Source organism: Leopardus geoffroyi, chromosome C3 (assembly GCF_018350155.1).
Source record: "Leopardus geoffroyi isolate Oge1 chromosome C3, O.geoffroyi_Oge1_pat1.0, whole genome shotgun sequence".
In the NCBI taxonomy this organism is placed as follows: domain Eukaryota; kingdom Metazoa; phylum Chordata; class Mammalia; order Carnivora; family Felidae; genus Leopardus; species Leopardus geoffroyi.
The window spans coordinates 108,619,402-108,634,692 of NC_059338.1; the positions used below are offsets into that span (position 1 = coordinate 108,619,402).

General features: G+C 36.1%; 1 protein-coding gene across 12 annotated transcripts in view; it reads right to left on the reverse strand.

The window, feature by feature from the left end:
- Positions 1-15,291, reverse strand: part of VPS13B (vacuolar protein sorting 13 homolog B) — an 811,203-nt gene that overhangs the window by 634,893 nt on the left and 161,019 nt on the right. For all 12 annotated transcript variants that reach the window (XR_006706367.1, XM_045454090.1, XM_045454093.1 and 9 more), the window contains one exon: positions 11,756-11,937. Coding sequence is in view for 11 of the 12 variants with exons in the window: in XM_045454090.1 (XP_045310046.1) it covers positions 11,756-11,937 (182 nt within the window). In the remaining variant the exon portion in view is untranslated. The remainder of the gene's footprint in view (positions 1-11,755; positions 11,938-15,291) is intronic.

The window sequence follows — 15,291 nt, forward strand, 5'->3', positions numbered from 1 at the left end:
AATAAATAAATAAATAAATAAAAGAAACCAATGCATAACGTTTCTGCCATGGGGGAAGGGAGTAAACCTGGACAAAGGCATGAAAGTGGGAAAAAAAATGCAGTGTTTTGGAAGTATAAGTAGAATATAATTAGTATTAGATCCAAAGTAAGAGACCTGTGTTGACTTGTATTGTGTTAAAGAACTAGCTCTCCAAGAAAAAGAATAATGTACAAGAATGTTATCAAATCAGAACTATGTTCAATACAGAGAGAAGGAAAAGACACTAGGGTGAAGGACAAGAGAAACTAGATGTTGTAGGTTATTAACTATCAATAACAAAACAGCAGATAGGCTAGTAGGAAGGTAGGCTAGAAGCACAAGATTATGATGGAAGGTGAGGCATACATGTTGGAGAGAAGTACTTGGCTTACAACCAACTGTAGATGGAACTTCACACATTATGAGAATAAAAGCCTGAGAGGCCCAAGAACACACAGCATAATCACTTCATTAATGTAGTAAATGTCAACTACTTGTGATGTAAAACAAAAGATCATATGCTTAAAACAAGCATATTAAACAAAGTTTAATAGTGCTGAGTGTTGTCTATTGACACCTCACAGATGCAAGATAATACAATGCTAAAACTTTACATCTTAAATATACTTCTTGGATCTTAAGATAGAAAATTTCAAGACACAATACTAACAAGCACTCTATTAAGAATATAATAAACAGGGGAGTAGTTAAGATAGAGGAATAGTAAGAGGATTCTGGGCTGTCTCATCCCTTGAAAATAGATCAACATCAAACCATTCTGAATACCTAGGAAATCAATGTAAGGATTAACAGTCTGCATAATTTGGGAAAGAGAACATGGCAGTACATGGCACAGAGAGGGGAACTGGAAGAGAGAAGAACTACAGGGTCACAAAAAGGCAGAGAGGAGAAAGAAGGGAAGAGAGAGAGCACCACATCAGATTTGTGCTGAAAAGCACTCCCTCTGAAAGCAGCTAGACATAAACAGTGAAAACACGCCTAGGGGACTGCACAAGAAAACTCTTCCCCAAAACCACTGTTAAGGGGAAAATGGAGAAGGCTTCAATACCACCAGTTTTTTTTTTCCAATATATGAAATTTATTGTCAAATTGGTTTCCATACAACACCCAGTGCTCATCCCAAAAGGTGCCCTCCTCAATACCCATCACCCACCTTCCCCTCCCTCTCACCCCCCATCAACCCTCAGTTTGTTCTCAGTTTTTAAGAGTCTCTTATGCTTTGGCTCTCTCCCACTCTAACCTCTTTTTTTTTTTCCTTCCCCTCCCCCATGGGTTTCTGTTAAGTTTCTCAGGAACCACCAGTTTTTTATAAACAATGTAACATACAGTCTTAAGTTTCAGAAGCCAGCCCTTGGTGGTGCTCCCTGGAGGAAGCAGGGCAGAGGCCCAGGAGTGGGCAGCAAGATCTAAGTATCCTCTGGGTCCCACTGGGAAAAGCAGTTCCCCTGCATGGAGTACATTCTATAAAAGTGATACAGCCTGTATATGGGCAAAAGGCCCAGCAGGCACCATCAAGCTGCCATGTTCACCCATATAAGAATAAAGATGCAGGCTGAGGGGAGCAAACTCTTTCACTGGCTGTATGTTGCAATTTACCATAAACTCTGAGTGGCTGCCCCTGCACGGTAACATGACTGTGTCCTGGGACATGCCAGCCACAGTGCCCCAAGACCCTCTCCCAGAAGATCACTTTGGTCCCAACCACAGGGGTCTTCTGAAGTGTGGGGTTTTGAAACACAGCCACACCTGAGATAAAATTCTAGCGTGGCAGTGCCTGACAGGCAGACAGCTTGGACATAAACAGGGAGAAGGCAGGGAGCTGACAGAAGCAGGGGATAGAGGACGGTGAGAGATCCCACATCTCTGAGAGCACAAATTTCCTGCTGGGGAGACTTAGAGAGCAGGGTGAAGCCATTTTCACCATTAGCACACCAACAATTGACCACAGGGAGCTGAACAGCGCCACCAAGTGAAGAACAGAGTGGTAACACCAAGCCACGCCCAGCTGTGCCCTCCAAACACATCTCCAATAGGGCAAGTGGCCCTGAGAATCAGAGCAGCAGGCTCCTTCCCCAGAAGACCAGCACAAATCCCTTCCATGGGCTTAGTCTACTGATCATAGAGTGCTATGAAGTTTCAGGTCAAGGGGAAACTAGATCTAGTTTCATTTGGGTTTTTGTTCTTGTTGCTTCTGTTTCTGTTGTTGTTTTTCTTTTGTTTCTTGGATACAGAAGAGCAAATTTTTTTATGTTTATATTTTTAAATTTTTTTTAATTTTTAATTTTTTTTCTATCAAGCTTCTGTTAACAAGCTGACCAAACACACCCAGGCTCTAGTTTTTTTGTTTTTGTTTGTTTCATTCTGTTATTGTTTTTTTTTTCCTCCAAAATGACAAGACAGAGGTATTCACCTCAAAAGAAAGAACAGGAAGAAATGATGGCCAGGGATTTAGTCAATGCAGATATAAGTAAGATGTCTAAACTAGAATTTAAAACGATTATAAGGATGCTAGCTGGGATAGGAAAAAAAAAAAAAAAAAAAAAAAAAAACATAGAAGACACCAGAGAAGCTCTTTCTGCAGAGATAAAACAACTAAAATCGAATCAGGCCAAAATTGAAACTGCTATAACTGAGATACAAACCGAAATGGAGGCCATAAAAACAAGGATGGAAGAGGCAGAGGAGCTAATTAGCAAATAGAAGATAAAATTATGAAAAGTAACAAAGCTGAAAAGAGAGAAATAAAGGTTATAGGATCACAAAAGAAGACTTAGGGAACACAGCAATTTCTTAAAACATAGTAACATTCATATCATAGGAGTCCCAGAAGATGAAGAGAGAGAAAAAGGGGCAGAAAGTTTATGTAAGCAAATTACAGCTGAAAAGTTCCCTAATCTGGTGAAGGACACAGACCTCAAAATCCAAGCACAGAGAGCTTTCATTAAATTTAACAAAAGCCAGCCATCGAAAAAACATATCATAACTAAAATCACAAAATATACAAACAAGGAAAGAATCCTGAAAGAAGCAAGGGGAAAAAAGTTCTTAACCTACAAGGGAAGACAGATCAGGTTGGCAGCAGATCTGCCCACAGACACTTAGTAGTCCAGAAAAAGAGTAGCAGGATATATTCAACATGCTGATGTAAAAAAATATGCATCCAAGAATACTCTATCCAGCAAGGCTGTCATTCAAATTAGAAACAGAGATAAAGACTTTCCCAGACAAAAACTATAAGAGTTCATGACTACTCAACCACTCCACAAGAAATTTTAATTTCCCCCTTTGATTGGGGGATGGGGGGAGACCAAAAGCAACAAAGACTAGAAAGGATCACTAGAAAAGACAAGAGAGCATCACCAGAAACACCAACTCTACAGGTAACACAATGGCACTAAGTTCATATCTTTCAATAATTACTCAGAATGTAAATGGAATAAAGGCTCCAATCAATAGACACAGGGCATCAGAATGGAATAAAAAAACAAGATCCATCTATATGCTGCCTACAAGAGACTCATTTTAGACCTAAAGACACCTGCAGATTGAATGTGAAGGGATGGAGGGGCACCTGGGTGGCTCAGTCGGTTAAGCATCCGACTTCGGCTCAGGTCATGATCTCGCAGTCCGTGAGTTCAAGCCCCACATCAGGCTCTGTACTGACAGCTCAGAGCCTGGAGCCTGTTTCAGATTCTGTGTCTCCCTCTCTCTGACCCTCCCCCGTTCATTCTGTCTCTCCCTGTCTCAAAAATAAATAAACGTTAAAAAAAAATTTTTTTAAATGAATGTGAAGGGATGGAGAACCATCTATCATGCTAATTAACATCAAAATAAGTCAGAGCAGCCATACTTAGACAAACTAGATTGTAAACAATGACTGTAAAAAGAAACGAAGAAGAAACATATCATAATTAAGGGGCCTATTATCAAGAAAATCTAACAAAATGGGGCGCCTGGATGGCTCAGTCAGTTAAGCGGCCGACTTCAGCTCAGGTCATAATTTTGTGGTCTGTGAGTTCGAACCCCACACCAGGCTCTGTGCTGACAGCTCAGAGCCTGGAGCCTGCTTCTGGTCCTGTGTCTCCCTATCTCTCTGCCCCTCCCCTGCTTGCTCTCTATCTCTCTCCAAAATAAATAAATAAATATTTAAAAATTAAAAAAAAAAGAAAATCTAACAACTGTAAATATTTATGCAACTTGGAACACCAAATATTTATGCAACTTGGAACACCAAATATATAAATCAATTATAAGCATAAAGAAACTCATTGCTAATAATACAGTAATAGCAGGGGAACTTGCACCCCACTTACAACAGACAGATCAACTAAGCAGAAAATAAAAAAGAAACAATGGCTTTGAATGACACACTGGACTGGATAGACTTAACAGATATATTCAGAGCATATTATCCTAAAGCAGATTATAAATTCTTCTGGAGGGATCTCAAATCAGTCCTCAACTAGTACAAAAAGACCGAGATCATGCCATGCATATTCCCAGAACAGAATTCTGTGAAACTTGAAGTGAACTACAAGAAAAAACTTGGAAAGCCCTCGGATACATGGAGCTAAATAACATCCTACTAAAGAATTAATGGGTTAACCAGAAAATTAAAGAAGAAATTTTTTAAAAAATACATGGAAGCAAATGAAAATAAAACACGACAGTCCGAAACCTTTGGGATGCAGCAAAGGCAGCCCTAAGATGGAAGTATATTGCAATTCAGTCCTATCTCAAGAAGCAAGAAAGGTTGCTAATATACAACCTAATCTTACACCTAAAGGAGCTAGAAAAGGAACAGCAAATAAAGTTTAAAGCCAGAAGAAGGAAAATAATAAAGATTAGAGCAGAATTAAATAATATACAAACAAAAGGGAAAAAAAGCAGAACAGATCAACAAAACTAAGAGCTCCTTCTTTGAAAGAATTAACAAAATTGATAAACCCCTAGCCAGACTTATCAAAAAGAGAAAGAACCCCAATAGATAAAATCACAAATGAAAGAGGAGAGATCACAACCAATACCACAGAAGTATGAACAATGATAAGAGAATAATAGGAAAATTATATGCTAACAAACTCGGCAATCTGAAAGAAATGGACAAATTCCTAGAAACTCACAAACAACCAAAACTGAAACAGGAAGAAATAGAAAATTTGAACAGAGCCTTAAACAGCAAAAAAAAAATAAAAATAAAAATAAAAATAAAAATAAATTAATCAGAAATCAAAAATCTTCCAACAAACAAGAGTCCTGGACAGATAGATGGCTTTCCGGGGGAATTCTACCAGACATTTAAAAAGGAGTTAATGCTTATTCTTCTCAAACTGTTCCAAAAAAATAGAAAGAGAAGGAAAACTTCCAAACTCATATGAAGTCAGCATTACCTTGATTCCAAAATCAGAAAAACACCCCACTAAACAGCAGAATTATAGGCCAAGATTCCTAAAGAACATGGATGCAAAAATTCTCAACAGATATTAGCAAATTGAATTCAACAGTACATTAAAAGAATTATTCACCATGATAAAGCAGGATTTATTCCTGGGATGCAGGGCTGGTTCAATATTCACAAAATCAACCAACATGTTTTGGTTAATAAAAGAAATGGTAAGAACCATATCATCATCTCAATAAATGCAGAAAAAGCATTTGACAAAACACAGCATCCATTCTTGATAAAGATCCTCAACAGAGTAGGGATATATGGAACATAACTCAGTATCATAAAAACCTTGTACGAAAGATCCAGAGATAATATCATCCTCAACAGGAAAAACTGAGCGCCTTTCCCCCGCATCAGGAACGAGACAAGGATGTCCATTCTCAACACTACTATTTAACATAGTACTGGAAGTCTTAGCCTCAGCAATCAGTTAACAAAAAAAAAAAAAAAAAAAAGGCATCCAAATCAGCAAGGAAGAAGTCAAACTTTCACTATATGCAGAAGACATGATACTCTACATAGAAAATCCAAGACCTCATCAAAAAAAATTGCTAGAACTAATACATGAATTCAGCAGATTTGCAGGATATAAAAATCAATGTACAGAAACCTGTTGCATTTCTACATACCAGTAACAAAGAGGCAGGAAAAGAAATAAAGGAATCAATCCCATTTGCAATTGCATCAAAAACAATAAGATACCTAGGAGTAAAACTAGCTAAAGATGTACAAGGTCTATACTCTGAAAATATAAAACACTTTAGAAAGAAATTGATGATACAATGAAATGGAAAAGTATTCCATGCTCATGGAATGGAATAACAATCATTATTAAAATGTCTAAACTACCCAAAGCAATCTACACATTTAATGCAATTTCCATCAAAATATCACCAGCATTTTTCACAGAGCTAGAATAATCCTAAAATTTGTATGGAACCACAAAAGACCTCCAATAGCCAAAATAATCCTAAAAAGAAAAACAAAACTGTAGGCATCACGATTCCAGATTTCAAGCTAGATTACAAAGCTGCAGTCATCAAGACACTATGGTACTGGCACAAAAATAGACATATAGATCAACAGAACAGAAAGCCAAAAAATAGACCGGAACTATACAGTAAATAATCTTTGACAAAGCAGGAAACAATACGCAAAGGAAAAAAGACAGTCTCTTCAACAAATGGTGCTGGGAAAACTGGACAGTGACATGAAGAATGAAACTGGACGACTTTCTTACACCATACACAAAAATAAATTCAAAATGGATGAAAGACCTAAATGTGAGATAGGAAACCATCAAAATCACAGAGGAGAACACAGGCAGCAACTTCTTATGAGACACATTGCTGAAGGCAAGGGAAACAAAAGCAAACATGAACTATTGGGAAAATGAACTGCTGGATAAAAAGCTTCTACACAGCAAAGGAAACAATCAAACAACTAAAAGGCAGCCTACAGAATGGGAAAAGATATTTGCAGATGAAATATCTGATAAAGGGTTATTATCTAAAATCTGTAAAGAACTTACAAACTCAACACCCAAAACACAAACACAATGGGCAGAAGACATGAATAGACACTTTCCCAAAGAAGATATCCAGGTGGCTAACAGACACATACATAGATGCTCAACATCACTCATCATCAGGGAAATACAAATCAAAACCATGAGATACCACCTCACATCTGTCAGAATGGCTGAAATTAACAACATAAGAAACGACAGGTGTTAGGGAGGATATGGAGAAAGGGGAACCCCCTTGCACTGTTGGTGGGAATGCAAACTGGTGGAGCCACTCTGGAAAACAGTATGGAGGTCCCTCAAAAATCTAAAATAGAACTGCCCTATGACCCAAAAATTGCTCTACTATTTACCCAAGGATACAAAAATACAGATTTGAAGGAGTACATGCACCCCAATGTTTACAGTAGCATTATAAATAGCCAAACTATGGAGAGAGACCAAATGTCCATCAACTGCTGATGGACAAAGATGTGAGATATACATGTGTATACACACACACACACACACACACACACACACACACACACTGGAATATTATTTAGCCATCAAAAAGAATGAAATCTTGCCATTTGCAGTGATGTGAATGGAGCTAGAGTGTATCACGTTAAGCGAAATAAGTCAATCAGAGAAAGACAAATACCCTATGATTTCACTCATGTGGAATTTAAGAAACAAAGCAGATGAACATATGGGAAGCGGGTAAAAAAGGAGAGGGAAATAAACCTCAAGAGACCCTTAGAGAACAAACTGAGGGGTGATGAAGGAAGGTGGGTGGGAGATGGCCTAGATGGGAGATGGGTACTAAGGAGGGCACTTGTGATGAGCACTGGGTGTTGTATATAAGTGACGAATCACTGAATTCTACTCTGAAACCAATATTGCACTGTATGTTAACTAAAATTTAAATTTAAAAAAAAAGAAAGAAAAAGAGAAGAATATAATAAACAGAGTAAGACCTGGGGAGAGCAAAAAAATGTAAGAAAGCTGGCCATTTGGAAATGGGGCCTTTTAAAAATACTTTAGTTGACTATTTTAAATCATCTATTATCAATTACTGCTGCTTAATTTGATAAAAAAAAATACAATTCCTGGGCAATGAGAAGAAACCTCCAAACATCATTCCATTTTCCTGACTTTCCCTAATCTATAAAAATTGGTTATGCTAATTTTAGGTTTCTCAATGACAAAAAATCAGGTTATGAATCACTTAACCTGTAGTTACTTGTCCGATCCATTTTGTATTATCTGTGCCACTACTGTTAGAACAAAATATTTCCAAGATAGGGAATTGTTTTCAATATTTTAATGTTTATTTATTTTTGAAGGAGAGAGACAGACAGACAGACAGAGCATGAGCAGAAAGGGGCAGAGAGATACAGAGATATAGAATCCGAAGTGGGTTCCAGGCTCTGAGCTGTCAGTGAGATCATGACCTGAGCCGAAGTTGGACACTTAACCAACTGACCCAAACAGGGAAGCCAAGAAATTTTATATAAGATGTTTTATCATAGCACAATCCATTTGATAAAATAAAAAATGGAAATACTAATTAGTTTGGTTAGAGACAAGGGAAATTACAGAAGTAATTAACACTATCACCTGCTTATTAGTATGAATTTTCAGGCAACTTAAGCTACTTAACCCAAAAAAAACTCTGGAGTGAACACCTCAGGAAAAAGAAATATGATAAATAAATGAATTAGATAACTTCAGACTGTGATAAATGTCTGCCAATTAAGGCCTCACGGTAGGCCTCTGGGTAGCAGACCGACAACTTCTTGGTGTGTCCTCACAGGATGGAAAGGGCAAGGGAGCTCTCTGAGGCCTCTTTTATAAAAACATTAATTTCATTCAAGAGGACTCCACTCTCATGATCTAATAACCTTCCAAAGGCCCCATCACCTAATACCATCACATTGAGCATAAGAATTTCAACAGATGAATTTGGGAAGCACAAAGACATTCAGACCATAGCACATAAAAATGTAGTCTACCTAATATTCAACAATTTAAAATGTTTTTAATGAGATAAATTAATATAATATCACCCTTTTAATGTATACAATTAAGGGCAACTCAGCATATTCACAAGTGTAAAAATATCACCACTATCTAATTCCAGAACATTTTATCACCAAAAAAAAAAAAAAAAAAAAAAAAAAAAGCTAAAACAAAAACAAAAACCAATTCATGTCTAATAGATGTTACTCCCCATTCCTCCTTTTTCCCAGACTCTGGCAACCATTAATCTTTCTGTCTCTCTGGATTTGCCTATTGTAAGCATTTCATAAAAATGGAATCATAATATGTGACTTTTTGCATCTGGCTTCTTCTGCTTAGCATGATACTTTAAGGTTCATCCATATTATAGCATGTTTCAGTACTTCCTTTACATGTTTGAAAATATTCCATTGTACAGAGATAAAACATCTTTGCTTATCCATTCATCAGTTAATATATATCTGTGTTGTTTCCACATTTTGGCTATAAAGAATAATGCTTTTTTACCTCCTTTATATGTGGGATCTAAAAAAGTTTAATTCATACACACAAAGACAGAAGTAACAGTGGTTACCAGGGGAAGGAAAGTGGAGGAAATGAGAGATGTTGGTCATAGGATACAAAATTACAGTCATGTAGAATCAGTAAGACCTAGCAATATGATATACAGCAGATGACCATAACTAACACTGTATCCTGGAAATCTGCTAGGATAGATTTTGTGTACTCACACCACATTAAAAAAAAAAATAGTAACTGTGAGGAAATATATAGATTAATTATCTTGACTACAGTAATCGTTTCACCATATACATCAAAACAACAATATGAATACCTTAAATATATAAATCTTTTTAAAATAAGCACTTTTAAATGCAAAATAAAATAATGCTATGAACATTCATATACAAGATTTTGGTGGACACATAATCTTGTGTGTATACCTACAAGTAAAATTGCCGGGTCATATGGTAACTCCACGTTTAACTTTTTAAAGGTAATGACAATGAGTTTTTCCCCCAAGCAGCAGTTATTGTTTAAGCCAATAATTCAACAGGAACATACAAATTCTAATCAAGGAGAAACAGGAAAATAAAATACCAATCTTTTAAAAAGCATAGTTAAAACAGTACAAAAGGAGACAAAAAATAAGACGATAAAACCAGTCACAAAACAATCAAACCAACCTAAATTGATTAAATTCACCAGCTATAATACAGACTATAAAACTTCATTTAAAATACCTAGCTATATGCTGTTTCCAAGACATGTACCGAAAGCATAAAGACAAACAAGTTTTAAGTAAAAGAATGCAAGAGGAAGTACAAGCAAATGTGAAACAAAGGAAAGTTAATTGTAACTATGTTAATGTAAGAAAAAATAGATTTAAATCAAAAGACTGAGGGATAGAGTCATGACATTTAATAAAAGAATCAATTTAAAAAGAGATTACAAATATGTTTATGTGTGTGGGAGGAGGTGTATGTGTTCATACACACACTAAAACTTGCATACTATTTCAGAGGATTCAGAGAATTTAAAGGCCTTTCATAAGATCTAAGTTAACAACTCTAGGCTAATGAAACATTTGCCTTGTCATTCTTTACAAAATCATAAAAGCTGACACAAAACAACTATATAAAATTTTACATTAGTCACTAGGCATGTCAAAAGAAGGGCTCAGGGGTGCCCGCGTGGCTCAGTTGGTTACACATCTGACTTCAGCTCTGGTCATGATCTCACCATTCTTAAGTTGAGCCCTGTGTCAAGCTCTGTGCTGACAGCTCAGAGCCTGGAGCCTGCTTCTGATCTGAGTCCCCCTCTCTCTCTGCCCCTCCCCAACTTGTGCTTTGCCTGCCTCTCTCTCTCTCTCTCTCTCTCTCTCTCTCTCTCACACACACACACACACACACACACACACACAGAAATAAACACTGTAAATAAAAAGGGCGGGGCTCTACTTATAATGCCTTTTTTCTTTTTTAGAACTTATATTTCCCCACAGTAAGATCTATAATTAAAATGTTCAAAAGCATCATAAGAACAAAAAAGCCAATGTCTTATTCTCATAGGCAAATGAAGTAGAAAATTAACAGGTTATTATTTATGATGATTACATTTAATAAAAATATATCCTTCTTTCAAAACTACTTTAGTGTTACTGACAAAACTAACAAGATTACTTTAAACAGAGACAACTACAAAAAGCAAACCTTTTGTAAGTTTTTTTGTTTGCCTGTAAAGTAAGTGACAAGATAAAGATAGTATCTCCTATCCTCGCATCAAAGCAGATTTTTTATTTTTAGTAGTTAACTCATTCATTCAAGGTGTAAGAGTACACAAAAAAGATAATTTGCTTACCATGTTTTAAAGTATCATGATCAATAACTTTATTCCAATTTACTAACCAAACATACTGGCTATCATTTCAAACATACACATTATATCGATCCCCTCAGAAGTTATCCATGTGAGGCCAAAGGATTAATTGTGCAAGATGGTGGTAAAAAATAATCTCTTGAAACTGTAAAATATATCCAGAAATTGGTTGCAGGGAATAAAACTGAACAGCTTACCTCATATCCTGAAATTTTTTTTGAGCTATAAATATCCACTTACACAGAAATACACGACACAATTTAATTTCAGCAGGCTATACTTATGGATTTGAATAATAAAATATTAGTAACCTCTCATAAGAATTTTCCATAAACTTGCCAAGATCGTGCTCTTACCTATAGTTTGGAAAACTTCATTCATCAAAGCTTCATTCACTGATAAAGAGTTGACATTTCCAATATGAGACCAACTTTGATATATCGCTTGCAGCAGAAGTGTCTGTGCTCTTGTAGCTTGAATTGTGAGATTTGGAAGTTCAAATATACCTTCAGTTATAGCAATCTGAGATCTTTTGGTCCTGCATAAGAAAAGAGAAAGAACAATACAGTAAAGAGCATTTACAAATAACAACATATGAAATGACCTAGATTGTAAGCCAAAAAAAAAAAAAAGTATATATCAAAAATATTTTAAATAATTAAATAGATATACAATTTCGTACTTTAAAAAATTTTTTTGACTGTTTATTTACTTTGAGACAAAGAGTGCAAGCAGGAAAGAGGCAGAGAGAGAGAAGGGGACACAGAATCCAAAGCAGGCTCCAGGCTCTGAGCTGTCAGCACAGAGCCTAACATGGGGCTCGAACTCACGAACCATGAGATCATGACCTAAGCGAAAGCCACTTAACCGACTGAGTCACCTAGGTGCCCCTACAATTTCAGACTTTAAATTTCACTATTTCAGAACCTCTTACAATAAAAAATAAAAATACAAACTAAAATAATGTCCATACATACACATTCATACACACACACACACACACACACACACACACACACACACACTGTTCAATTACAAGTTTTCAACCAAGACAATCTTCAAAAGTAACAATGAAAATAATAGTTAACATCTAAGAAAATTTACTACCAGTCCTGCATTGTTCTAAATGTCTTATATCTATTAACCCATTGAATCAAATATTATAAAACTATTAAAGGGGTGCCTGGGTGGCGCAGTCGGTTGAGCGTCCAACTTCAGCCAGGTCACGATCTCGCAGTCCATGAGTTCGAGCCCCGCGTCAGGCTCTGGGCTGATGGCTCAGAGCCTGGAGCCAGTTTCCGATTCTGTGTCTCCCTCTCTCGCTGCCCCTCCCCCATTCATGCTCTGTCTCTCTCTGTCCCAAAAATAAATAAACGTTGAAAAAAAAAAAAACTATTAAGTAAAAATCTAAAAATTAAATCCAGGGATTCTAATCCAGAGAACTCTATTCTATACCTCCTCTCATAAGTATTTATGAAAAATTTACATTATACCCAGATTATTTGACAATAACACAGAAAAATTTTTTTAGAATCTCTGTCTGGGAATATCTAATTCACTGATGTCTTAGTCGTCTGGTTCTTTCTTTGAATGAGGTACCTTGTATAATTAAATTTTCCAAATAACAAAGCTTCAAAGTTAGAAAATACTTAATATGTCTGTGAACAACAAGATGATAAAGTTAATGAAATAAGCAAGTAGAAAAAAGAAAAACCAAGAGAAAGAAAAAAATTAGGATGCTACCATAGTAGACTCAGCCACCCTACACTTTCCTCAACCCCATAAACCTCTACCCTTTATCATCTTCCCAACAGTATCCACCTAGAGTATTGGGCATCTCTTGTATAAAACCTCAGAGGCCCATCAATCCTACCTCTTATTCCAACCCCTGCTATAAAGACCAATTAGGGCGCCTGGGTGGCGCAGTCGGTTAAGTGTCCGACTTCAGCCAGGTCATGATCTCGCGGTCCGTGAGTTCGAGCCCCGCGTCAGGCTCTGGGCTGATGGCTCAGAGCCTGGAGCCTGTTTCCGATTCTGTGTCTCCCTCTCTCTCTCTGCCCCTCCCCCGTTCATGCTCTGTCTCTCTCTGTCCCAAAAATAAATTAAAAAAAAAAATTTAAAAAAAAAAGACCAATTAATGCAGATTTTTACAGTCATTGCTTAAAGCGACTGAACAGTGAGAGACTCCCATGGGAATTATTTTGTATTCATGTATGGAAAGCCTGGAAATGAATGGATAAATGCTTTCCTTCCTCTTGCTTCCCTGACAATTTTGAGATGCATTTCATAATTTTCTTAGGAAGGTTCCAGGAGATCAAGGATCAAAGAAAAAGGTCTCAAGTAATTAGGAAAAGCCTTCATGAGCTTTGGGACATGGTCAGGCAACATCCAACAGGTGTAACTGCAAGTCCCAAAATAGAGGGGAGAATTGAGAGAAGCGGAACAAAAAAATATTTAAGGCAATAATGGCCAAACTTTTAAGAAAACAACAAACCCCAAGCAGAAGACACTTAAAATCATACCAAAGGTATATTACAATCAAATTGCTGAAAACCAGGGTTAAAGAGAAAATCTTAAAGGCAGGCAGAGGATAAAAAAACACAAGTTTAGTTGGTACAAACAAACCAACAGAAACTCCTTTTACAATGCCAGTATTTCCGATACCAAAACCAAAGACACTACAAAAAAGAAAACTGCAGACCAATAAACCTTACAACCATAGGTGGAAAAGTCCTCAATAAAATATAAGGAAACCAAATTCAACAATACATTAAAAGGATCATATACCATGATCAAGTAGGATTCCTTTCAGGAACGCAAAGATGGTTGAAAATCGACAACTTAAATTGACATGATACACCATGTTAATAAAATTAAGGATAAAAATCATACAATCATCTCAACAGATGCAGGAAAAAAAAGGTGACAACATTCAACATACACTTCTGATGAAAATGAATAAAGTGTGTATAGAGGGAACATACTTCTACATAACAAAGGCCATATATGACAATCCCACAGCTAACATCATATACAATGGTGAAAAGTTGAAAGCTTTTTTTCTAAGATCAGAACAAGACATAGGAACCCACTCTTGCCACTTTTATTCAACACAGTATTGAAAATTCTAGCCACAGCAACCACACAAAAAAAATTTTTTTTGAAGTATCCAGCTGGGTATAGAAGAAGTAAAACCATTTATAGATGACATGAATATACAGAAAATCCAAAGGACTCTACCAGAAAAAAAAAATTTTAACAAATGAATTCAATAAACTTGTACAATATAAAGTTAATACACAGAAATCTGTTGCATTTCTGTACACTAATAATGAAATAGCAAGAAACTAAGAACATACCATTTATAATTACATCAAAAATAATAAAATTCCTAAGAATAAATTTAACCAAAAAAGTAAAAACCTGTACTCTAAAAACCCTAAGACACTGATGAAAGAAAATAAAAATGACAGAAATAAATGGAAAGATATACCATTCTGATGGAAGAACTAATTCTATTGACATATGCTGTTAATATGTATAAATTATATATTGTTGAATCCTTAAGGGATTAATATTGTTAAAACATTCATACTACCCAAAGCAATCTACATATTCAATGCAATCCCTACCAAAATACCAATGGTATTTTTCACAGAATGAAGAGAAATAATCGTAAAATTGGTACGGAACCACAAAAAAAAAAAAAAATAGTCAAAGCATTTTTCGAGAAAAGAAGAACAAAGTTAGAGGTAATCACATTCCCTTATTTCAAACTATACTACAAAGCCACAGTAATCAAAAGAATATGGTAATGGCACAAAAAATAGACACGTAATCAATGGAATAGAAAAGAAAGCCCAGAAACAAACCCGCAATTATATGGTCAACT